We start from the raw sequence: 27427 nt of genomic DNA on the forward strand, positions 1-27427 counted from the left end.
GATGAATCAGATGCTGCAGCATAGAATACAGAGGGAGGAGCTTTGGCGAGGAGGAAGATGATTGACCTGTAGAATCAGAACCCTAGGGGAGCCCTGGGCTCAGAGACAGCACATTGGATGGAAGGCAAACTCAAGAAGAGAAGTATAAAGAGAGGAATTAAATGGAAGTATTTTAAGGAACAGTCCACTATCCTCTTACTGTCTCTTCCATCCCCCAGCTTGTTCTTTTAGCTGCCTAACATTTATCCTCAAGGCAAAAAGGGAGGAAGAGAGTGGACAGTGATCTGCAAGTACTTTAATCACCTATTAGAACAAAAGTCAAAACTCTTTAAAAGAAAAGAAGAGCTAGAGTTTCTCAGTGCATCATCCAAAATGGTCAATGCCCAATTTTAAAAATTACTAGACATGGGAAAGAGCAGAAAAATGTGACCTATAATGAAGAGAAAGGTTAGTCATTAGAAACAGACCCATTGACAAGACAAAAGTTGGAATTAGCAGACAAAGATTGCTAATTAAAAATATATTAAGAATTTTACAGAAAAAAAGATAGATATAATGGATGAAGAGAAAGAAAATTTAAATCATCAGATGTGCTTGGTAGCAGTTCAGACAATTAAGAAGAAAGGATGAGTTAACTTAAAGACAAGTCAAAAAAAATTATGCAAACTGAAGAACAGAGAGAAAAAAAGTAAAAGAATAAAACAAAGCTAGAGCCTCAGTGGCTTAAGGCACAGTATCAGGCAGTCTCACATAGGTGTAATTGGAGTTGCAGAAGGAGAGCAAAGAGAAAATTGGGGGTGGGGAAGGAGGAAGCTATGAAGGAATAACGACACAGTTTATCCGAATTTGATGAAAAACAACAAGCGACATATCCAAGTGTCTTTTTATAGTAATATGCTGTTTGACTGATCAAAAAGACATAACACTTGTAAATGTATATGCATCTAATGATTTCAGATCCATGAAGCAGCAATATATAGAACTAAAGAAAGAGACAAATCCAAATCCACACAGTTGTAGATTTTAATATCATGTTCTTAGCAACTGATAGAACATATAGATTAAAAACTCAGTAAGATCATAGACGATTTGAACAATACCATCAACCAACTTGAGCCAACTGATATTTATAGGACAACACACCCAACAATTTCAAGAGGATATAGCATTTACATTAAAGTAGGCCAGTTGCTCGACCATAAAATAAGTTTCAGATTTTAAAACACCATCTTAAGAGTATGGTGACTGAACACAGTAGAATTGAATTAACAATAGCAATAAGATAACTAGAAAATCCCCAAATGTTTAAAAATTAATCAATCTTCTAAACAATCCATTAGTCAAAAAGAAAAATTCACAAGAGATATGAGGAAAATTGTAAACTCAATCATAATGAAAACATAATAAGCCGATTTCCAATATTGGGAATAAAATTAACCCTGACTCTTCATTCATTTAAAAGCTAACAACAGGGTATTATAAACAACTTTATGCCAATAAATCCAAAAACTTAAATGAAATGGACAAATTCTTAAAAGACACAACTTACCAAAACACACAAGAAGAAATAGAAAATCCAAATAACCCCATGCCTAGCAAAGAAATTCATAATTAAAATTTCCAGGTCGAGTTGACTTCATTGGTAAATTCTCATGAATATTTGAGGAAGAAATACAATTGCAACCTTAAACAGTTTCAGAAAATAGGAAGAAGAGAATACTTCCCAACTCATTTTATGAGGCCAGCATAACTCATATCAAAACCTGACAAAGTTATTACAAGAAAAGAAAATTACAGAACAATATTGTTAATGAATACAGAACAAAAATTCTCAACAAAACATTACAAATGAAGTAAACAATATATAAAAGGATAATACACCATGACCAAGTATGTGTGGTTAATCTCAGGAACTGAACTTTTGTTTAACATTGAAAACCAATCAACATAATATTATTAATTAATAAAATAAAGGAGAACAATGATATTATTGTCTCAATGTGTAAAATAAAAGTCACTTGACAAAAACTGTCAGCAAAGTAGTAATACACGGGAACTTCTTGAGTCTAATAAATACATGGAAACTCTACAGCTATGTAATACTTAATAAAATACTGAATGCAATTTCCCTAAGACCTAGAACAATGCAAGGATGCTCATTCTGCTTTGTAGTTAGAATTAATAAGAAAATAAAGCAAGGAATGATTGGGAAAGAAGTTAGACTTTATTACCAATGTCATCATTGTGTATATAGAAAGAAAATCTTAGGAAATCTACCAAAATAAATAAATAAAGCTGCCAGAACGAATGAGGAAATTAGCCAGGTTGCTAGATACAAGTTCAGTATATTGAAAAGCACTTGTATTCCTAAACTCTAGCAACCAACATTTGGGATTTGAAATTTTTTCACATTGTACATACTAGTTATTAAGATCAGATGTCTATTTCTGATTTATTGCCTATTAATAAACCAGAGTTGATACATCGTGCACTCCCTATATGTGTCTGTCGAGGCCTTGAATCAGAAACTAACCATAATACTTAGGACATTATATATCATTTATGTTGGGATTTGATAAGTGTTTTTAATAAAAGGAAGGCTCAATTAATAGTTAAATTCAAAGACACAAACTTCTAGAAGCCATTTTTAGATACATGGACAAGGATTAAATTAAAATGTATACAAATTTTATTGAAATCTAGGCAGATGGAGTGTTTCCAGAGATAACTTTTCTTTCTAAGATATGGCTACTATGGTTCAAGTATTTGATGAATATTAGATAAAGACACAGCCAGAGACTCATATCAAACTAGGCTCCCTACAACTGGAAGGGCCATAGGCATTCATAGTACTGAAGTAACGCTGATTCAGTGTTTATTATGTACCTACGAGATACCAAGTATATACAGTAATGATGAACAAGACATAGCTCACTGTCACCACCTTTCTCATGCAGAAATTGCAGAGGATATTTTAAGGCTTCACTAAAAGAAGTATCCTCTTTTAGACTATAAACTAGTAGTGATTACGCACTGTAGATCAACAATCTCATGCTCCTTGTGTGTCCTATTAGTGTTTATCCAATAGAAATTTAACTCAAGCTATATATATAATTTATATTTTCTGTAGCCACATTTAAAGTGTTAACAGGTTAATTAATTGGATAATATATTATATTTAACTTAATGTATCAAAAATAGCATTTCAACATGTAGTCAATGTTTTTAAGTTATTAAAGAAATATTTTAAATTTTTAATTTTGTACTAAATTTTCAAATTGCCACATATATGTTACACTTACAGCACATCTCAATTTGGACAAGCCACATTTCCAGTGTTTAATAGCCACATGGCTAGTGGCTATCTTACTGGACAGTGGAGGTTTAGGTATGAATCAGCCCCCATTGAGCTACAACCTGTTGAAGTTTACAAGTGGACTCCAGATAGATGGAGAGCTGATGGTATTTCTGGCCTATAATGTTAGAGGAAAGTCACCATATCCAATGACTTTCTCTTATGCTCTATAACGCTCTACCAGTTTTCATCTGCAAGAGTCCCATAGTTTTACTATATTTGAAGACAGATCTGTACAGCCAGTATGCAAATATGTACAAGTGGTCTTGAAAATTTTAATGTTCAATGATTCCACTAGTAATGAGAGAGCTTTTCAGAACCTAAAAAAAATATTGCTACTCACATTTCTCAATGCTACTCACATTTCTCAATTAATATTTGTTGGATGAATGTTGAAATGAACCAGTAGACCACATATTAGTTCTCTGATACACAAAGAAGATGTTTTTAGCTCTAGTAGGCCAATGAGCCCATGCTCATTTGCATGCTTGGCTTCCATTTAAAATTCTTCTGCATTTTATTTCAATAATTTTTTCCCCTCTGTTCTAAGGTCATTGTTTCCATTAAGCTATAATATAAATCCCATTATTTTCAGGTATATGATCTCTTTATGACACTATACACAAAGATCTGTGTTTTAAATTTGAAATGGTTTGAATGTTTGTCCCCTCCAGATCTCATGTTGAAATCTGATTCCCAATGTCAGAGGTAGGGCCTGGTGGGAGGTGATTGGATCATGGGGGCAGATCCCTCATGAATGGTTTACCATTTCCTTGATGATAAGCAAGTTCTTGCTCAGTTACTTCATGTGAGATCTGGTTGTTTAAAAGCATGTGGCACCTCTCCCCTCACTCTCTTGCTCCCATTCTCACCATATGCTGGCTCCCCTTCATCTTCTGCCGTGATTGTAAGCTTCCTGATGCCCTTACCAGAAGCTAAGCAGATGTTGGCATTATGCTTGGCAAGATGAACCAAATAAACGTCTTTTTTTAAAAAAAATTACCCAGGCTCAAGTATTCCTTTACAGCAATGCAAAGTCACAGCTGGGATTTAGAAAGGTAGTGACTTGGAACCAGCTTGGACATAATCATTGTTTTAACACAAATGTTTATAGACCCAACTTAAAATTAGTTTTATATCTTTTACAGTAGAGTTCTCAGGGTGGCTGGTACCACCCATCTCCACTCCAATAGAATCAGCTGGGGATGAGAAGCCTAGGCCTACAGCTGAATTGGAATCTCTAGAAATGGTGTTTGGGAACTTGCATATGTAATATGTACCAAGTCATCTTCTGCCATGATTGTAAGCTACCTAAGGCCCTCACCAGAAGCTGAGCAAATGTTGGCATTATTAATATTTGTTGTCATTATTAATAATTGTGAAACTCATTTCACACTGGAGTTTGACAGCCAGTGCCTTATAGTGAAGTTCTACTTTAATATAACTAAGAATACAATTGCATACTACCATTTGAATCTGTTTTATTACTGAAGGAAATGCTGTTTTCAGTCCTTACTTACTTCATTTACTACCTTTGCTGAACATTTTATTGTGTACTGCGAGTAAATTTTTAAGGGTATCCATCATTCAGCTCATAAAAAGGATGTTGTGCTTTCTTGATGTGTAAGTTGTGAATGATAGATTCAACTGAAATCTAATTATATTGATCATGAATGGACAAATGTCTAAAATCAAATTGTCTAGGACCTAGATCATATTCCTTTGTGTTTTTTTAAGTGTAGTCTCTGTAATGTTTATGACTATGTCAGGTAAGATGTTCATTATTTTTTATTTTTTCCATGAAATTGTTTCAAATGTACTGTAATTCAATCATAATTCTACAGAAAGCCATTGAGCCAGACACAAGTACTAGGACTTCAAAAAAGAATTGGTCTCAGCATTAGCCTTTGGGAAGATCGCAGCCTCTACGAGGCAGGGGTGAGGGGCAGATACGGAAAGGCTTGTGTTAAAACATAACCGTAATACTATGGTTTTAAGTAAAGCAAGGCAACATGGGAGTAGAGAGAAGTGGGGCAAAGGTGACTATCTGAAAAGGCTGGGTTTCACAAAGATAACTGTGTTCTGTCTGAGTGCAGTCCAGTCAGCCAGAGAAGTGAAGGCATTCCCACAAGGTCATCCAGGACATAGGGAATACCAGAACTTGGTTCCCCCAGATTCAAACTGCACCCTTCAAGCTTTCTACAAGAACATGGCCTTCAAAAGCATACCGGCTTCCTCTTTCTCACACCCAAAGCTCTCTCTGGTAGTAAGATGTTAAGTGTGATACATTTCCTTTTCAAGCCACTAATGTGCCATTTAATTCACTCCAGCAATAACTAAATAGGAACCTACCTTTAAAAGATGCCAAAAGCAACATCCTGCTAATTTATTGCCATATCTATTAAAGCTCCAGAGAGAATCTGACTCCCTAGATATTAAATATAGTTGAGATATGATGATGATGTTTTCTGATTTAAGCCCTTCATAAATTAGATGCAATGATTATAGTACCTGTTGTCACTGCATTTTTGCTCTCTCTCCAGTCACTCTTCTGCCTTTATTAATTCAGAATAAAATATCACAAGACATTAATGTAGCACTTGGAGATAGGAGGGCTATATTTTTATAGCCTCAATATGAAATTGTACTTAAAGACTCATAGCCTTTACTGGAATTGCAGGAAGGAAAAGGCCCTGCTCATCTCCTATAAGCCTCTTAATAACCTTCCTGGATAGTTATGGACATGGAAACTAAGGCTCAGAGATGCCCAGGGTCACTCTGCAAGTAATTACCAGATCCAAAACATGCCCAGGTCTTCCTACTCAAAATACAAGGCTTTTCTAGTACATCCTCTAATCTTCTGGGGCTTCTTTTTAAACAGTTTCTTGGCTGTTTGCAATGAAAGGCATTATTGCCAACATGTAAACAAAAAGAGAAATCTTGGCATCCTCCATCACTTTATCATAAGTGTCTTTAGTTTATCACTTCACAGTCATTATTTGGTGTTTTCTTACAGAAGGCAACAGACTACTGCAACAGAAACTATCCTTAGATGGGAACCCCAAACCTATACATGGAACAGCAGAGAGGTCAGATGGCCTACAGTGGTCAGCTGAGCAGCCTTGTAACCCAAGCAAGCCTAAGGCAAAAACATCTCCTGTTAAGTCCAATGCCCCTGCAGCTCATCTTGAAATAAAGCCAGATGAGTTGGCAAAGAAAAGAGGTAAAGTGATTTCTTTTGCACAAATGATTCAACATATTTTGCACATACAGAAAAGTGCCAGAGTGACAGAACTTTCCAAAAGATGCTGCTTAGTGAAGAGAGATGCACATGAAATTGCATTTTTCTCTGTGACCCACATAGATGGAAAGGCAGATGTGATTCCTCCCATGTAATCAAAGGTCTTGAATATTTAAATGGAATTACATCTCTTTTCTCTGCACCTCTGAGACCATTCTTCTTGTTGTAGGCATGGATAAACTGGTACCACAAATACCTTCTATCCTAATATCTTATAAAGCAAATGCTCATGCAGGAGCTCTTTTAAAAATTTAAGTGCTGAAAGGGACTCATGTTTCCCTGATACACAAGTGCTTGACTTGCATTGAAAGAAGATGAGTCTGGAGGCTGGTGTGTGTTCTTCAGATGTGGTCTTCCCCATGTAAATTCAGTTCTGTGTTAGAATTTACAGAGAGTGTAACACTGAAAGAGGGTTTTATATTTGACACACTGTGTTTTTATGATTTTTCTGAGCTTGGATATACTTGATACATAACTAGTATTAAAAACGAAAATTGCTTCCTTTCTGATTCCCAGAAGATTAAATAATACTCTTCTCATTCAGCCTCAGCTGTATCTGATTTCCTTGGCTTTGGTTTAATCTACTTTCTCACTTTTCTTGAGGGGGATTTCTTTCTTCTAAGAAACATGGCCTTGATTGTGTTAAGTACAATCTGCCTATTTGTGATGCACTACCTGTAGACCCTGGTGACAGTTTCAGGAAATCAGGCGAGATGGGCACCCACAGAGCTGCTTTCAGTGCTGCTGCTCTTATTACAGGCCTGGCTTTGGATGATGGGGCCAGTGCCAGCATACCTGGCACCAGTGTCCCATCCTCTCTCTAGATCATCTGTACCTCTGGCAATCTCTGTGGCATTTTCCTCTTCCAAAAGCCCTGCTGGCTTTTAACCACGCAGAGTGGTGTTTAAAGAGAGAGCCAGCAGCACAAATGGTCTTTAGACGTATCAGATTCTAAGGTACTGCAGTTTGTAATAGAACATAATGATCACAGCCTCCTTTTGAAGAGCACAGGAGACAAGTATACCCTAGATGGCCCAGGCAGAGACCCCACTGGTGAAATCATAGCAGCCTCAGGTGCCACGCAAACCACCCACACTGGGTTACATTCTCCTGTTGGAACTTTTGCTAGACAAAAAACGAATCCCTTTTTCTTGGTGGGCTAGTTGCTTTGTTTTGTTGTTTATCTTACAAACAAAGGATAAAGTGCTCAAGTTAATAATGTTTTTTGACATCAATTTTAGGCCCAAATATTGAGAAATCAGTGAAGGATTTGCAACGCTGCACTGTTTCTCTAACTAGATACCGCGTCATGATCAAGGAAGAAGTGGATAGTTCTGTGAAGAAGATCAAAGCTGCCTTTGCTGAATTACACAACTGGTGAGTGATTCAACATAGAAACTATAAATGTATGATACTTGAGTCGTTCAAATAGGTAAAAGTATCAGATGGAAAACATTGTTTATTTAATATATAAGCATCACAGAATAACTCTCCAGCAGATTGTTTTAAGCCCTGCAGACAGTAGCATATATCTTGGGAATAAAAAAGAAGATAAAGTATTTGAATAGAAAGAAACCTGATAGACATAATTCACTGGAGTTTGAAGTTGGACCCAAACTATATGAATGATGTGGAACAAAACCCCAACAAAGAACGAAACCTCCAAAAATAATATTTTTGACAAATCGCTGAAAGGCTAATATCATGATTGCTACTAGGAAAACAAAATATTTTCCAGCACTATAATTATAAAATAAGAAGAATTCCCTTAATGAAATTCAGAAACATCTCACATAAGCTTAGTGACAGAGTCCCATTCTTGGGTATCTTTAAGACTAGAATTTAAACATGGTGCACCAATATGGTTTTGGTCCTGCCTTGCTCTGCTACTGATTTTGATAGAAAATGTTTCTTTGAGCCCTGTATATTTGCTAATGCCCACAATTGAAACAATATATCTTTTAGTAAAGGTCTACTTATTATCAGTAGAAGAATGTTCTCAGTGTATTAGGACTCTTTCAGTTTCGAGTGGCAGAAACCAAGTCATACTAGTTAAAGACAAAAGAGAATTTATTGGCTGATATACATGAAAATTTCAGAAGGTTCCTTCAGACAAATTTGGCTGTAAATCCTCATTATGTTATCAGGACTTGGTTTGTCTCACCCTCTCTCCTTCCTCCCCCTCCTAGCGTTTCCCACAGTCTCCTACCTCTGCCCACTCTTGGCTTTTTTTTAGGCACCATCTTTCCATATGGCAACAAAGCTGACCCCCTCACAGCTAAGGGCTGGCACGTATCCACCATGCCCAGGCTCCTGTAACATGTTCCCTGTGTCTCCTTGGCTTTCCATGATTCTAGAACTTGATCACATGTTCTGCATGTTTTTCCTATTCCCAGTGCTTGCTTTTTAGCAGAAACTATGGAGTTGTGTAAAACTAAGAATTAGGCTTAACACTAATCTAATCTAAAATGCATGAATTTTAAACCATCTGCTGTGTATCATATAAGATCCTAAGGGTGCAAAAGACAGCAGGAACTTGAAAGAAAACCTTCTCCTTCAGTTATCATTCAGCCTCTCAGAGGCCCTCTGAGGGGAGGAGTCATCTACCTCCCCCACCCCAGTCATAGCATCTGTATGTCACTGTAAGGACTCTCTGTTTGATCATATGATAACCTAATCAATTGTTCAAAGTAACTCCAAGAATATGAGAAATTAAAGATGCTATAGTTGTTCTTACTATTATTTTATAGTCATAAAACTTTCCAATCTATCTTTAGGTAAGTTACCCTAAGACTTAGAAGTACAGCCAGCTTCCAGGCCTGTCCTCTAGAACCAGGGTCTGCAGACTTTATCTCTATGGGGCCAGCTAGTAAATATCCTAAGCAATGTGGCCTTAAGGTCTCCATGCAGCTACCTAGCTCTGCTGTTGCTGCTCAAAGGCAGCCCTAGATAATCAAAAAGACAGTGGGCCACATTTGGCTCGTGAAGGTCATAGTTCACCAACCCCTGTCTAGAGGCATTAGTTAGCTGTTCAGAGAAGACCACTCTGTCTTATTCTTTTGTGTGGCCTTTTAGAATAAACTCTTTCTCTGAGGCCTCTGTGTGATACCTTCCATCTGAGTGACTCACACACTAATTGACAAAGTGTAGCAGTGCCCTCAAATTACCTCTCTCTCCTCCAGCTGCTCTGAGTACTTCTTATTTTATTTTATTTCTTAGTAAAATGAACATCACATGGGTCATGAGATGTCTTGAGATTTATAACAGATTCTGTGAGAGTTTTACTCCTCAAGAGCTGAAAGTGTGGGGCCAGGAAAGTCAGCACCCAAGGAAATTGTATATTTTTTCTCTGCTTGTAATTCAGGTTGTGTTTTAATCTGATGGAAAAAATCACTTCTGAATGAGCGCTGTAGTGCTGCTGTTTAAAAGCCACCTACTTAACTAAATGGCACTTTTTCTGCAAACCGAAGAAGACATTTAGATCAACCATTTTTTGTATGCTGTTGCTATAAAATGATAAACACCAGCACTTATTTTCTGATCTAATCCTTAATAAAAATGATCCCACAATCATTGCATAAATGTTAACTTAAAAATAAAACCAAAGTACTTTTAAAAATCAGCCATGTATGTCTGCCAAACGGAAAAACCTTGCTTCTGTTCCAAATGAGCCTGCAGCCCAGCAAACATGGTGACGTACTTGAATAAAGCCTCCCTCTTGTTTTCTAAGGGAAAGAAAATGACTTTTAGGGATTGTGGTGCTCTTGAAATATCAGGTCACAAAATTGAAGATGGAAGCTTAGAAAATTTTTTTAATGAAATTTTCTTATTGATGGTGAAATCCTGCATTCTAAGCATTAGAGAAAACTTTGAATGAACTGTAGGTGTATTCGAATGTACTCATTTTAATATAGTTGTTGCCTCAAGATTACATCATGAGGCATATCTAGATTTGGAGGACATGGGATAAGTCCTCTGGAGATTTCCAGAAAGTGTGCTAGTTCTGAGAGAGATGTCACTGCATATGGTGCACAAATGACATGGATGTGTACCTCCATTTCCAGTTCCTCTTCTACTCTCCTTTCTTTGGGCCACTCAGCTATCCTAACCACAAAGTACTTCACAAGCAGTTCATGTAGTTTAGAGCTAAAAACTCAAGTCAGAAATTCTAAATATTCACTTTGCTACCAAAAAGTGCCAGCATAAGGACCTGAGTCCTGCTTGACTAAATTCCCTGAAAAGTGCTGCTGGAATTCATGAGAATGATGATTTTGAAAGGCTGGGAGGAAGCTGTTGTTTGCACATCCTCGATACCAAGCGAGCGAGCACACATCAAGGTAAAATGAATGAAATGATCTCTCTTCCAACTGGGATGTGAAGAATACTTTGCTCAGTACAGTTATTGAAGAAAACCATCAAGTAGCTAAAATACAAAACCAAAGTTGGCATTTCAGCAGGACATAGTTACATAAGGCTGCATGGCCGTAACATAGATAATTCTCATTTTCCCAGAAAGAATTGGGGATTTGAGAGGGGAACAAAGATGACAAAATGCTCTCACAGTACATCTTAACAGAAAATAAATTTTGCGACATGAGCATCTGTGTGAAAAGTCACATCAGGAACTAACATGAAACAGCTGGTTTCTTTTCTGTATGATTGGCCTCCTACCACAACTGGAAAATATTCATCCTTTGGAATCATAGCTGCCAGATTTAATTGCTTTATATGCAAACTACTGTAGCTTCTTATCACAAATCCGTGTGTGTGTGTGTGTGTGTGTGTGTCCAAGTTGATTGTAAAGGCTTAAAACGAGCAATGAAACATTAAATTCAAAAAAACATTGAGGAAGGAGAATAATATTTGATAGTTCCACCATATGCTGGGGGAAAAAGTATTCCAAAATAGAGCTGTAAAAATTGTTAGGTGCTATTGTCAATTTAACATCTAATTAAAAGCACTCTGAGAAAATGGAAGACTGTGATGAGCCAGTGGGATAGGGTGTGTGCTGGGCATGGGGTGGTATAAAGAGGCTGCAGAGAATGGGGGCTGGAGGGAACAGTTCTTTTAGGCAGCTTTGTTTTCAAAGTGGAAAGGGAAATCTGTGAAAGCATGTATTCTGTATCAGTGGGCCAGAAGTGTTCCTATACTTTGTGTTTATTTTTTCTCAAAGCAATGCCAGGTCTGGCCCAAGCGGAATTTGAAAGTAGGTCAGGCGTCTCAGCTCCCACCACCCTGAGCCCTGGTCCATTTCCCCTTCCTCTGCCAATTTTCCTGCATCTTGGAGTTTCCTCCTTCCCAGCAGACAGGGTGAACCTCCTGCTGCCCCCTACAGGCCAGGGCTCCTCACCTTAATAAAGACAGGCGTTTACAATGGTGTCTCCACTCCACCGCTTAACACTGGTGTCTCCACTCCAAAGAGCAGTTTCTCTTTTTTTTTAAACTAAGGAAACTCAATTGTCTTATGTAACTATTAAACTCATTCCTTTGATCATTGTGTATCTTCCCTCCCAAAGTGACATATTTGCATGTTAACAAATGCTTTGTTGAGACTCCCCCAGCCAAAAGAATAACTCTAAAAGTGAGAATTTGGCAGGGCAAGGCAGCTCACACTTGTAATCCCAGCACTTTCGGAGGCTGAGGCAGGAGTCTGAGACCAATTTGGTCAACACAGCGAGACCTCGTCTCTACAAAAAGGAAAAATAATAGCTAGGTGTGGTGGTTTGTCTTAGTCCCAGCTACTCAGGAGGCTGAGAGGTGGGAGGATCACTTGACCCTAGGCGGTCAAGGCTATAGTGAGCCAAGATCATGCCACTGCACTCCAGCCTGGGCAACAGAGTGAGTGGAACTTTTAAACAGACGAAAAAGCTATTTTGAAATAAGTTTATCTTTCTCATCCCTCAAATCCTTCTCATCTGCTACTGAAGCCCTGTTGACAGTCAAGCAAAACTACATACAGATTATCAAGGTGATCCACAGGTGGCCCCACATACAAAGCAGATGTTACCACTGACACTTTAAATATTGTGCACTTTTCCTAGGATGCAATCTTGAGGTCTCTCATGTGGGAAATTTCCAGTGGCACTGTTGAGTATCAGAACCACCTATGTAATCGTCTGTCCCATATTCCCAGTTTGCTGCCCCTTGGATACCCAGATAATTTAAAATTGTTGAAACATATATCCTTGAAGCCCCTTTCTTTTGAGTCAAAATAAGACCATCACTTTTGCAGGTTTTTCACAGTTGATTCTTGCAATATTGGTTTTTTTTTTTCTTTGCCCATATCCTCCAAATTTCAGCTGCTTTCTTGTGATTCCTGGCTTTCAAACAATGATAAAAGCCTGACTTTTCTATGTTCTTTGGGTTTTTTATGTGTTATCTTTGTGAATAACTTAACATTACAAGATGATACCTGTATATTCATATCTACTTCTTTCCATAACAAAGTGTATGTGTATACATGATAAATAAAAACTCCTAGAGCTTTATAGTCCTCCCTTGCCTAAGTGCCACCCCCAGAGATAATGGTTGTACCAGGCTTTTAAAAACAGCAACAGGCCAGGCACGGTGGCTCACACCTGTAATCCCAGCACTTTGGGAGGTCGAGGCAGGTGGATCACCTGAGGTCAGGAGTTCAAGACCTAGCCAACACAGTGAAACCCCGTCTCTACTAAAAATATAAAAAATTAGCTGGGCATGGTGACACGTACCTGTAATCTCAGCTACTCAGAAGGCTGAGGCAGGAGAATCACTTGAACCTGGGAGGTAGAGGTTGCAGTGAACCAAGATCGCTCCATTGCACTCCAACCTGGGCAATGAGTGAGACTCCCTCAAAAGCAACAACACTACCAAAAAAAAAAAAAAAAAAGGCATGGTGGCTCATGCCTGCAATCCCAACACCTTGGGAAGCCGAGGCAGCAGGACTGCTTGAGCCCATGAGTTCAAGACCAGCCTAGACAACAGGGAGAGACCCCATCTCTACAGTTTTTTGATGAGCTGGGTGTAGTGGTGTGTGCCTGTGGTCCCATGTATTCAGGAGGCTGAGATGGGAGGCATCACTTGAGCCCCGGAATTCAAGGCTTCTGTGAGCCGTGTTCATGCCACTGTACTCCAGCCTAGGTGACAGAGTAAGACCCTGTCTCAGTGAAAAGCAAAAACAGATAATTCTCCTGGCATCTATGGTTGAAAAACTACTGGTTGAGAGTCTTGCAAAGGACTGATATGCCTAGGGCCACAGCAGTGGTTTTCAATGGGACAATTTTGCCCCCAGGAGACAGTTGATTTGGAAATGTTTTTGGTTGTCACAGCCACAGGGAGAGAGTGCTGCTGGCATCTGTTAGGTAGAGGCTAGGGATACTGCTAATCACCTCTCCCACCTCTCCTGTAACAAAGAAGTATCTGGTCCAAAATGTCAGTAGTGCTGAGAAAGCCTGGGTGAGAGGAAAATGAGAGGAAGAATGCCTCATTTGTCCTGCCACCTTGGTTTTGCTGGAGCTCCTTGAGGGAAGGATGGAGATGCCTCCCTTTGAAACACTCCTGAGCATCTTCTGCCTGCAGTTGCCTCCTAAGCACCACTGGAGATATGAAACAGGGACTTTCCAATCACTTACATACCCAAAGAAACATACTATATTTGTCTTCTTATTTCGTATCAGTGCAGCAGGAAATATTTTTTCCATAGTGCCTGAAATGTAGACCCTCGCTACACATTTTAAAGGTCAAATTACATTTTTGTCTCCTCGAGATCAGAAAAACAATTATACTGAAGTGTAGAAAATTGAGGGCTTTGCTTTATCATGTTTCTCATTATAGAATTCTACTCAAGCCTTAGAAGAAAATGGAAAAATTAAGAACTGAAGGTTGTAGCTAATGATAGGTAGTCATTTTCATTAGCCATTCTGTTTCTACCTGAGTCTTTTTCTCATTTTGCGATAAAACCAAATATTGCAGTGGGAACCAGGATTAGGATGAAGATCTGAGACATGTAAAGATAAATACAGTAAGGAATTGTTCCATTAAATGTCTGCTTGGAGGGTTGGTTATTCTTCTTTGGCTTCAGCCAGGAGCAATATTACTTGGTATTCCTGGGCATACCTGGCATATATCCAACTACTCTGATGCCAGTGACATACCCAGGTATGCCAACCATTATGCTATTTAAGCCAAATGAAACAGAAGGTCTTTTACATATATTACAGTGCCATAATGGTTGAACAAATACTTATTGGCCATTTCATTACTCTGTCTTAATTAGGAGAATTACTGGAATTGTGGCACTGTGTATACTTTAACAGGTAAGCATAGGAAAAATATGTATTAGGCAAAAGAGGTCCTAGAATCAGATCTGTATCACAGAATAGATGCTGTGACAACAAGCAAATTTGGCTCTTGAGTTCAGTCACATGGAAGATGTTGATATAAGCATGAGTAATAAGTCAAGATTCCATTGTTAAACTAACATGGCTGAAATCAATGATAGTAAACACTGCCAGTGTACACTAAGAGGATCTGGAGTGGTAGAGTGTAGTTGTACGTAATAAGATGACGCTTTTCTCTGTGCCATTCAATAAGGCATGTTTATAATAGAATTACCAATAGGAGAGCTGCCTTTAGGAGCCTTTTCAGCCACTTAGCACTGTTATATAATAATTTTTAAAAGCTTTCAATTCACTGTTTAATTATCAGGAATGTGTTAAACAATTAATAGATTTCGCTAGTTCCTTAGACTAAACATGTAGTGATGAGAAAAATCAAGAGTTTAGCCAGCTAGAAAAACATAGGGAGACCGCATCTCTAAAAAAAAAAAAAAATTAAAAATTAGCTGTACATGGTGGTGCAGTCCTGTAGTCCCAGCTACTCTGGAGGCTGAGGTGGCAGGATCATTTGAGCCCACAGGTTAAAGCTGTGAGGTGAGCCATGATCATGCCACTATACCCCAGGCTGGGCGACAGAGAAAGATCCTGTCTCAAAAACAAACAAATGGGTGGGTGCAGTGGCTCACAACTGTAATACCAGCACTTTGGGAGGCTGAGGCAGGTAGATCACTTGAGGACAGGAATTCAGACCAGCCTGGCCAACATGGTGAAACCCCATCTCTACTAAAAATACAAAAATTAGCCGGGTGTGGTGGCTCATGCCTGTAATCCCAGCTACTCGGGAAGCCGAGGCAGAAGAATCACTTGAAGCCAGGAGGCAGAGGTCGCAGTGACCAAGATCACGCCACTGTACTCCAGCCTGGGTGACTGAACAAGACACTGTCTCACGGAAAAAAAAAAAAAAAAATCAAAAGAGATCAGGTTGTGTTTTTGGTTTTGTTTTTTAATAAAATCAAGTTTGGATTGTGTTTTTTAATGGTTTATTTTTAAAGACATTTAATAAAAGGTCTCTCTTTCTGCTGTGGAAATGAATACAATCCTTTCATTGATCAATATCCATACAAACCAGACTTTCTGACTAATCCCTTTCCTTCTCATCAAGTTGTTTTTCTAAGTGCCAACCTGCTTGTGACTTGCACAAAGCACCACAGAAAGAAAATTAAACAAACTTATTCCTTCTCCCCACACCCAATATTCAATACTGCGCCAGAAGTTAAAGGAACAGAGAGTATGGGGATGAACATTTACTTGCAAGAGACACCAAGAGACAATAATGAAAGAGGCTAATAAATATATTTATGCCTCAAGAGAGCCATATGGATAGTTTCTGTTGCTGTCTCACTGACAAATTGCCCAAAATGACCCCTTTTCCTCACTCTGCACCAGTCCAATAAACCGAAATAAGCTCCAGGATCTATTCTGAAACTGGAAAGGGCAAATACCCATATAACATGGAGAAACTCAAGGTTCCCGTGACTTTGTGACTAAGGCAAGTCCCTGTGGTACAGTATATTTCAAATCTTGCCTCGTTTGTGAATATGTGTCTTTCTAAATAGATGTAGATCACTCTTTGGAGGTGAAAGCTTCTCTTTTCCTATTTTCTTTCCTCCCTGAGGTTTTTCTCTGCAATAGATGTTTCCCCAGGGCCCTTGCAAGGACTGAATGAATCAGTTGACATGAAGGAAGAGCAGGTTGATAAATACAAAAAGTACTGAACTGGCCTTTTCAGTTTAGGTACAGTCCCCAGGAAACCAGCATAAATAGCACCTCATATTAATAGCCTTCCTGAGCTACATGTGTGGATTACCTCCATACGTTATGTCAGCCACACATTTGGCACTGGCAGTCAGCTCTGCTGGCACTGCAGCCTTCTTTGCAGAATAAAGGCCCACAATAAGAACCGGAGGACAAAATTTCAGCCTGAAAAGATTCAGAAATGTTTTCAGCAAATGAAAGCTTACCAATCAACCAGCCCAGGAATGTGCTTTTGAAAAGGAATTGTTCACTTTCATCATAAAATAGAAAAATAAGGAGGAAATAAGCAAATTGTTCTATCTACACATCCCCACAGGATACTAGAGTATGGTCTATTTAAAAAAATATGTGCAATATAGTCTATTTTCACTAGAAAAAAGATGATGACTTTGTTCTTATATATTAATATAAATATAAAATACAATATAATAAATACTAAAAAGTGAGTCCTGGATCACAATTTCAGAATGGATCTTGGAGCTTATTTCTGGTTTTTGGACTAGTACAGTGAGACTAAGGAGTTATTTGGGCAGTTTGTCAGCTAAGTCCGCAAGAAATCATATAGAAAGGCTGTACCAAAGGCCAGTAAAACAAAATTCTTTATATGTGTACTACATTATGCTTACATGACTATAAACTCTTGATTCTTACCAGGCTATATTCTAATAAAAGACATATTTTTCAAGGTTTATTTACCACTTAATGAGGAGGCATGGGATGTAGAGTTAGACAGAATAAGGTTTAAATCTCCTCTCTACATAGTCTAGCTCTGAAGCTGGTTGAGTTTTTTTTTAACTCCTTCTCAGCTACAAAACAGAAGTATTGTTATCACTTTCTAGGGGTGTTGTGAAAATTCATATACAAGTAATGCATTTATCACATCATTCTAGAAAATCACTAGTCTGGCCCATCAGAGATGTTCAGTTAAGGTTGATTCTCTTTTTTTCCAGAGTAGCATTTGGGAAATTTCCTTTCCTCTACACCAAGACACTGGGAATAAGTTGTCCTTTCCAACTTATTATTTATTTAACATGCAGTGGATTCCAGTTATGGGAGAAGGATGGTTCATCGTGACTTTTACTTTTTATTACTTGATGAAGAGAGAAGTAAGGCAAAGAGACCGCCAGTTCTGAATGTCACAGTTGCCACCAAAGCAGCTCCCCTTACCCTTTCTCGTCTTGCCATGCCTTCCCTACCTCTCTGTTCCCCTTTCTTCATTCATCCACTTAATAGATAAATGCATGTGTGTCAAGCCACTGCTTCTCAAATATTTGAGTGTACGAGGGGCATCAAGGGGCCCATTCCCAGAGATTCTGATTCTGTGGATGTTGGGTAGCACTCAAGAATCTTCCATTTAATGAGTGAAGTGGGTAAAAATGTAGGTGTTTTGCAGACCACACTTGAAGGAACACTTTTAGAAAGACTAAGGAATAAAGACAGTCTTTTTCCTTAAAAAAAAAAAAAAAAGCCCATGGTCTAGTGGCTGCAGATGTAAAGAAGCTGGGAGAAGGGAAAATCAACTCTGCTTGGCTCATTAGGAAAGGTTCCATTGCAGAGATGACCTTTGAGCAGGATCTTGAAGAAAGACTAGAAATTTGCAAGATTGGAGAAGGGAGAAAAAAATTTCCATGCAGAAGAAGCAACACAAGGAACCAGAAGCAAGAAAGACCATAATGTCCTCAGGAAGGAGTACCCTCCCTCCATCAATAATGATGGTCTCTGCTGGGTGTGGTGGCTCACACCTGTTATCCCAGCACTTTGTAAGGGCAAGGTGGGAGGATTGCTTGAGGCCAGGAGTTCAAGACCAACCTGGACAACATGGTAAAATCCTGTCTCTACCAAAAAATACAAAAACTAGCTGGATGTGGTGTTACACATCTGTAGTCCCAGCTACTTGGGAGGCTGAAGTGGGAGAATCGCCTGAGCCCAGGAGATGGAGGTTGCAGTGAGCCAACATCACACCCACACCACTGTACTGCAACCTGGGCAACAGAGCCAGAGCCTGTCTCAAAAAAAAAAATTAATAAAAATAATGATGATGGTCTCACTCCATCAACAAATGAATTTTGAGCACATCCCTCTCAAATCAGAAAATTCATTTATAAATTATACATGTGTACTACTGTTAATCTGTATACTAAAGATTAGGAAAGTCTACTTAGAATAAAAAGTGAGTACATAAAATTTAATATTTTATTTGTGCTCCACTCTGGAAGCCCGGGCTAGGGTAGGGCCTTACCATGGGCAGTAACCACCTGAGACTGGAGGTGCCGGTGGGGAAGAGCCTTCTGGGCCAAAACAAGAAGGGCCCCTCCGTTCCCCTTTTCACACAGGAGCAGAGGATGCTAGGCCTGGCTGCCTTGGGTTGAATGTGGGCCAGCATTTCCAGCACTTCTTGTACCATATCAGTTTCTTCCGGTTTCTGTTTCTATTATTTATGTTCAACAACCATGATAGCATCTACATAAACACCCTTCCCCTTCCCCCTACTTTTTTTTTTTTTTTTTTTGAAGGAAATACAGCAGGGATCAGAGTGGTTCGCTCTATTTTGTGCTTGAGACAAAGGGGCATTTTGCTTTATTTTGAAATTTGTTTCATTTTATCCTGCTTTCTAATATTTTCCAGTTTTTTAGAGTGAGCATGTAAAGTGAAATTAAAAATGTGAAGAGCAATATGTAACTCAGGTCCTCGAACAGAACCTTTGTGGTATAAGACAATTAACATCCACAGATAGTATAGTTTGCTTCTCTTTGCATAGAGGTAGCTATAAAAGGGGAAGCAGGGGAGTCTGCATTTTTATAGTCATAGCAACCAATATACAGTCAAGTTATTTTTCCTGAATAGTGATCTCCATGAAAAGAAACTGAACTAATAAGTAATTAGCAAAGATAAAAATTTCTGTTATATAGATTTTTCAGTTGAATATTTGATGTTGTAGGATGTTCATACTATGGGATTATGCTATTCTGTCATTTAAAAAATTCCAATAAGAAAAAGGAATCCCATTGTGTTTTTTTAAATTAATAATGTCCTTTTTGAAGAACTCCAAAATTTTATGAGTGTTGAGAATTAGTCCTTGTACTAAATCTGTGTGTCTCATTGCAGAAATGCACCTCAGACAGTAGGATGAACAATTTATTGACCATTATTTCAAATCCTTGTATGATTCCAACATCAAATATGCAGACTAAACAATATTAACACATTGTATTGCCTCTCATAAAAGAAGTGGAAATAAAATGTCAGCCCAATTGGCAATTGAGTGTAGTTATTGATGTTCATTGACAGTAAGATGGATTTTGACGTTGCTTTGTGTGTTGAGTGTGGTTCATGCTTGGGGCACCGCCACTGTATTTCCTGGATGGACATGATTAGTAGGCAGCTTTTCAAAGGATTGTGTGCTAACTCCAGTCTACATGGTGTAGACATGTATGTTGGGTTTTATGTATTTACCAAGTAACACTATTACATTCAAGAAATCTTTAGAAGAACCAATTTGAAAAAAACATCTAGTATTGTATTTCACTTTTGAAAGGAATTCAGGTTTTTGTAAAACCTAAACGCACATAGATACATTTGTGGAGTGGAAGGTGATGGGCCTGGGAATGCCAGCAGTGTAACAATGAACAACAACAAATAGCCAAGGACCTGATAATGTGCTCAGGGTTAAATAAGACTCAGTGGAAGTGGAGAGGTGCATGAGAAAGACAGACATTTCTGGGGTGGACTTGAGAGGACGTAACCATGTGGGAAGTGAAGAAAGAGGAGTCATGGACACTGGGTGAAGGATGACACTACTAACCAGCATAGAGGGTACAGGAGAGGGGAGAGGATGGGGAGCAAAACACAGCAAGGAAGAGCCTGGAATTGGCAGTGTGCAAGAGTGTGAGTGCTCTTTGCAGTTAGGGCTGCCAGGCCTCCTGACCGGGAAAGACAGAACCATACAGTCTTGCTGCATTTGTGGCTGTTAAGCCAGGGAAGCATCTTTGTTGACAGCTGCAACAGTTGATAAATTAGTGAGCTGAAACCCCTGACTGGCTTTGCCCTGGGCCAAAGAATTACTGGTAATACTGGGAGTGGGACTAGAAATGGTACTTATGGAAAGTACATTACACCTTAAATGTATAAAGGAAGTTTTCCTGCCTTCCAACTGATGGGCAAAATTCTCTCACTAAGGGAAAGGACACAGATGCTCAGTGCTAGCTAGTTCAGGGCTAGATTCCCAGCTTGAGGCCCACATGGTGGCCACTGGGCACTACTAGGCTGTCAGCCCAGCTGACATTCCTCTCAGGGGATGTTAGAACTGTTGGTCACAGTTTTTATTTCTTTGCATTAAGGAGCAGAGCTCACAGTGGAGAGAAATGTTTTTGCACCACTGTTTTCTTTTTAGTGAAAGGAAGGAAATTCTTTATGCAGGGAAGCCTGGCTATAGGGCTTATCAGTCTTTGGCATGCTTTATGCTATTTGGTAGAGGCCAGGAAGGCTGAAATATTCATCAGCATTCATTAGCATCCTTTCTCCACAGCAGTCCCCACCTTCTCTTTTTCTACAGCATGCCCCTCCTGCTGGGCTTGCCTCCCTCCTAATGCTCCCATTCTGCATTGTCAGCTTGGCAGATGATGAGTTGAGGACGCTGCAGCTGAAGCACTTTCTCCACAGGAAGCTTCTGCAGCAAAATTGTCTGGGATCAGATGGTCCCAGGCTGTTGTTACAGATTGAGTTCTTCACCTCCCCTTTGAAATTCTGCTTTCATTCCTCAGTATGTACCAGTAGATTCTGCTCTTCAGCTTAACAACCACATTGATGGTCCTGTGGCTGCCTCTATGTGGTGGCATCTTTATTTTTGAAGAACACTGGGCCTGACATAACTCATCCAAGCTTCCAAATGAATCAGTTTTGTCACTCAATGCCTCCGTCTCCAAATTTAAAGAGTCTTCGAAAGGGCAGAAAGTGATAAATCTATTACTACTAAAGAGGCTTTCTGATTCTTTTCATTATTAGTCCTCTATAGAAAGGAATCAAGACAGTGGAAACATTTTTCTAAAATGACACTTTATCTCTGTGATTAACTATATAATAAACTGTAAAGTTTTTGCCATGGTAATCTCTTCCTTGCACCTTATTGCTTTGATAATAATAGCTTTTTTATGGAACAAAATAAAATTTTACTATCCAAGCAGTTTGGCTAAAATGAGAAGATGTGTTTAGAAGGAGAAAGGGCACATCTGAAACATGTGAGGTTCATGTGAGGCTTTTCTAGGAGCTCTGATTATGTAAAACACGTTTGATGTGCCTAGTGCCCTCCAAAGGGCTTTACCCAACCATTTAGAGAACTTTTAGTGGACAGTGGAAAGCCAATTAAAGAGTTGTGTATTTCTATCAAATACTTAGATCACTGTTGAAAAGCAAAAACATTCAGAACTCAGCATTTCAGATGATTAGTGGTGGAAGAACAAATTTCAGGAATTAAACCGCCACAATTTGCAAACTGCTTGTTTTGACTCTGAGCCAAACCCTGTGTGTTAGGTGAGTATCAATACACCTTTATTCATAAGCTTATGTCTCAAATGATTGGATTCTGTCAGTAACCAAAATTACAAAAAGTCTTGCATAAATGTGATTTATATGCAAGCACCACAATGTACTAGTTTCATTATTGTTATGCCACAGAAAAACGAATATGTTGTCTTCCCTTACATTCATCACTATTAAGAAAGTTTTGTTGAGCAACCCATAATAATCTAAGATCAAGAAACTGAAGAGAAGTTTTCAAAAAAGTAGTCAGAGCTCCCTAAGGAAGTGACAATTAAGCAAAGACCTGAAGGAGGACTCAGAGTTGATTAGATGAAGAGAAGCAAGGTTAAGGAGAAGAGTTGTTTTTAAGGCAAAGGGGAGGGCTCATTTCAAGGCCCTGTGGCAAGGAGAGAGCCAGGTTCGCTGCTCCTGGGATGTCAGGAAGCTTAAATGAGATCATTCCAGGAAGGCACTGGCACTCTACCTAATGTGCCTGGCCCTCTGTCTGCACTCAGAAAGTGTTTCTTATGATTAGCTCACATTTTGAGGCAACTGAGGGCTGATATGTGTCTGCATAGGTGTACCTTGAAAGCAGTGTGTGACCTTGCAGCTTCCACAGTAGGAATGTGTTTCTTTGTAGTGTCTGTGATTCTTCAGTGACTCATCAACTCCCTAATGTCATTCCTCTCCAAGGAACTCATTCCTCCCTCCATATCTGGTAACTCCATACCGGGGCTTTACCAAGTGCCCTCTGTTCTTATCCAGCCTGCAGAGTCGTCAAGCTGCACTTGACTATCCACACGTGTCTATCTCTATCCTGGTACCTGTAAGAAGATTCCACAGGACGTGCAAATGGCACCGATGAAATTACTTCCGAAACTGGTTGTAACCCACTCAGGCACCCCAGCCAGGCTTTGTGGGTCTTTAGAAGTATTTAGGCATGGTCCTTCCTCTTTGACCTTCTTTTAGTCTGGCACTCGCTTGATGAGAGGCTGGCTCCTCACTGTCTGACAGCCTGCCAAAGGGCAGGCTGGCTTTACTACTTCCTCCACATCCACTTCCCACCATTATTCTTCCCTTGACAAGCCTACTGCCTTGAAAGCAAAACCCAGGGAACCCTCAGGTCTACACATTGAGATTCTCAAGGGCAGTCAGGTTTATCTGTCCCGGGCTGGCCCCTGATCTTCATTTGCATCAGTTCATCGGCTCCAAGCTGGGTCCTGAGTCAGCAGAGGTTACTGGCTTGCCTTTGTACACATGAGTTTTGAAAGCAGCCACCCGTAGATAGCAGAGCTTGAATTACTATGATGCTTGAGGATGATCTTCTGTGGAAATACCCAGAGGAACAGAAGCCTGGTTTGATGCCAATTTCACAGGCTCTTTCACTTCCTCAAGGGTGTGCATTAAGCAGATTAACAATTTTTTGCATAAAACTTCTTCCCTCCTATTGCTAGCCCAGAAGGCCTGAACTAACCGTTGTATATAAATACCCAGCTTTGTTTAATGTGTGTTAGAACTGGGGACATGTATTATACCCCAAATGTCCATCTTATAAATTCTCTGAGCATAAAATCATGTTAACAAATTTGATCAACAACAGTGTTGGCATGGTCTTGTAGCTGATAAATTAGCAAAGTCCCTTGCTCACATCATTCCACCACCCCCACACAGAGGCAGCAGGATTCCCAGCCTCCGGGGCCTCTGCTTTGCCTGTAGTCTTCTCTTCTTCCTGCCACTGGGCATCTGAGGACATGCCAGTCTCATGGTACATGCAGCTAGTTCCCTTAGTTGTGTGCCAGGCATGCTCTCCAAACCTGGGGACTCTTATTAGAAATCCTTCTAGTCAATTTGGGAGGAGAATCCTAATTTCTTCTTCTTGCCATTGTCATTTTCTTTCCTCTCTGTCTGCTTTTCCCTGTTTCCCCAGTGAGTCCTGGCAGATCCTCTCACATCCTTCTCAGAACTCCCAAAAAGAATATCATCATGCTAACTTTTCTCTCTTCCCTTTCTGTAAGGGATAAAAATTCAGAATATGTCCTCCAGCAGCGTAGCCTAACCATATATTTGTAGTTTGGACTTTTGGCTCCACATCTGTAGATTTTCACCATGTATCTCCAACAGTTTATCTCGAACAGTCTTTGTTTTCCTAAACTAAGGTAGAAGTGCCCCTCTCTAAGAAGGTTATAAATAATCAAAACACACACAGTTGCCTCTGTCATGCTATGTTTGTGAACTTAGCAGAGAAGCTTATAAACACAGGGAGCACAAAGCCTATTGACTCAACCCGGTATTTCATACAATTACTGAACATATGCTGGCTGATACATAGAGAATCTCTGGAAACGCAAGAACTCGTAACATTGGAGACCTTTAGGGAGGAGAACTGAGTTAGTTGGGGCAGAGATGGGAAAAAAGAGTTCCTTCTCACTGTACACCTTTCTGTATCGTGCATTTCCTATATTTAAAACACATTGTGTCAGTTTGCTGATGTACCCCAGAACTTAACATATAATAAAAAAAAAAACACATTGACATCATACCTATGTAATGTCAATAAATAGATAATGGACAGGCATCCTGATATGTTGGTTACACCAAAGTGATCATATCCAGTGACCATACGCCATGTGTGTCATGGGGCTTGCTGATGCTGTCTGCAGTCGAGAGACTAGGCTTAGAGCCCAGTTCTGGAGAACTTGCCATGCACTGTGCAATTAGTCCTTTCCACTAGAATTTCCTTTTTGGGAAGCGATGAGCTCCTGAGCACACAGTCCTTTACTCTTCAAGTATTTAAGCTGCATCATCTAGCTGAGGAGCCCCCAAACCACTCTAGATGTATCCCAGAAGTTTGACAAATTTTGCAAAATTAAGAGGAAATATATTTTCAACACACTTTAAATTGCAAAAGTGCATCTGATGGAGAAGGAAAAGTCCATGTGATGGAACAATCTGAGAGTAATAAAGATGGTAACAACAGTGTATTGAAGTACATTAAATATGAGTTTATAATTGATGTGTATAATTAAACACAAACCAGCAAAAAAAAAAAACTTCTAGATTACATTTGAAGGATGCTAAGGAACCAACTATCATTTTGAAAACAAATAAAAGGGGAGAATCAAGCATTCATCCTACCTTACTTATACAAACTGTACTTCATGATAACCAAATAGTTGACAAAGTTTCTCTTTATGGAAGAATTCCAGGAAATAAATGAAGAAGGAGTGATGGAATATGAATGTCTCCATTTTGCAAACCCTATAAATCTAGGGAATAATCGTCAGTGGCTAATAAGATCATAAAAAAGAGAGTGTCTTTTGTATTTCCTATATATTTGCTATTTTAGATGTAGAAATTTGATTAAACTCAGTCTGATTTTTTTTTCAGGTGGAGTAGTCCATATCATATACTTCTATCAGCACACATAATGACACAATACACTTAGCAAGTGTTCCTCCTAAGAAAATAAAACCTGAATCTAATTAAATTTCTACATCTAATAACAAATTTATAGAAAATACAAAAGAACAAAAAAAAAGAAAATACAAAAGAACAAGCTAAATAACACCATGGAGATATAATCAGCAAAATTCAGACCTTGCGCAACTCTTGAGGGCAAACAACCTAATTTCTTCAACAAATAAATTGCAAAGGGGATGAGAAAACAGATGAGAGGGAACCTCTGGATTAAAACAGATTTAAGAGTCAGTCAACCAATTGGAATGAAGCAGGGTTTGTTTAGATCCTAGTTTTAATACACTTTAAAAAAAAAAAAGATTTATGGGAAAGTTGGGGAAATTTGAATCCTAAGTAGATATCTGATAACATTAAATTATTGTGAATGTTTTATAGATTAATAGTAAACTATTGTGGTCCTCAAATGTCCTTATATTTTAAAGATATATATTTAAATATTTATGGCTAAACTAAAAATATAAAGAGAATCTGACATCTGTGCTCACCCCCCCTGGGGATTTTTCCCAGGCTCCTCACCCTGCAAAGCTCCCTGCCTTTTTGATGAAACCTCTCTTCACTCCTTCCTACATAAAACTATAAAAGGACATATAAGAAATTTGTTATGATGCATTACTTCTGGGAGGGGAACTAGAGAACTGGGGGTTGGGATGGGATAGGAGAGAAACAAACTTTGGGGCAGATCATTGTTTGCTGTATGCATGTAATACTTCTTCAAAGGACTAACCAGAAAATAAATGAAATATGAGAAGTTCATTTGAACCTTGAAATGCTTATTCAAGAGATTGAGAAACGCAGAGACTCATGTTGTTGAGCATGTGGATGGATTGACCCAGACCATATTTCTCAAAGTATGGTCCCAGGACCATCTGCAGCAGAATTGGGCCCATCTCCATCCCTCCCAGCCAGAATCTCACAGGGTTGAGCACAGAGACAATGGGAACTACAGTTCTTGATGACCTAAGTGCCAGCTTTTCAAATACTTATTATATTGTTTTGGAACTTTGGAATGGATAGGACAAAAATATTCCCAAATTTAAATTCAAAGCAGCACAATTCTGAAAGTCTAAGAGACTTTTTTTTTAGGTTTGTTGACAATGATTTAATCAGCAGATGTCACTATGTAATCGTTGGGAATATCCCTTCCACATCGCCTCATTTTTTGGAGAGGCAGAGTATACTGCCGGCATTGTAGCACAGAAATATTATGGTAATTTTGTACTTTGTTTAATGAAAATAATTTTTCTTTGCTTTCATTGCTTATTAAGAGTTTATCTTTGATTAAGCATTCTTTGCTTTTGTTTTTGTTTTTGTTTTTCCCCAGCATCATTGACAAAGAAGTTTCATTAATGGCAGAAATGGATAAAGTTAAAGAAGAAGCCAGTAAGTAGACGACACATGGTTATTTGATTAGGAGCTTCCCAATCAGAAGGAATCCATAGGTCAGACTGACAATGATACTAGATTCTGAGCTGGGTCCTAAATTTATACTGAAATTTTGGCTCATGAACTCTGTAACCTTAGGAATGTCACTTAGCCCCTGGAATCTCATTTACATCATCTGGCAAAAGGATATAGCTGTAACACTCACCTCATACAGGTGACTGCATGCAAGATGGACACTCAATACATAATAGGTGTCAGTTGAGTTTT

The 27427-nt window shown here is 39.0% G+C and overlaps 1 protein-coding gene across 21 annotated transcripts in view; it reads left to right on the forward strand.

The window, feature by feature from the left end:
* The window catches only part of SPATS2L (spermatogenesis associated serine rich 2 like), a 171651-nt gene that overhangs the window by 126875 nt on the left and 17349 nt on the right, over nucleotides 1-27427 (forward strand). For 11 of the 21 annotated variants that reach the window (XM_035305244.3, XM_035305247.3, XM_003733208.6 and 8 more), the window contains 3 exons: nucleotides 6372-6578; nucleotides 7898-8033; nucleotides 27099-27157. In XM_035305244.3, coding sequence (XP_035161135.2) covers nucleotides 6372-6578; nucleotides 7898-8033; nucleotides 27099-27157 — 402 coding nt within the window. The remainder of the gene's footprint in view (nucleotides 1-6371; nucleotides 6579-7897; nucleotides 8034-27098; nucleotides 27158-27427) is intronic. The other 10 variants (XM_035305245.3, XM_078328082.1, XM_078328081.1 and 7 more) reach the window with 1 other exon arrangement.

This window comes from Callithrix jacchus, chromosome 6, assembly GCF_049354715.1.
Source record: "Callithrix jacchus isolate 240 chromosome 6, calJac240_pri, whole genome shotgun sequence".
In the NCBI taxonomy this organism is placed as follows: domain Eukaryota; kingdom Metazoa; phylum Chordata; class Mammalia; order Primates; family Cebidae; genus Callithrix; species Callithrix jacchus.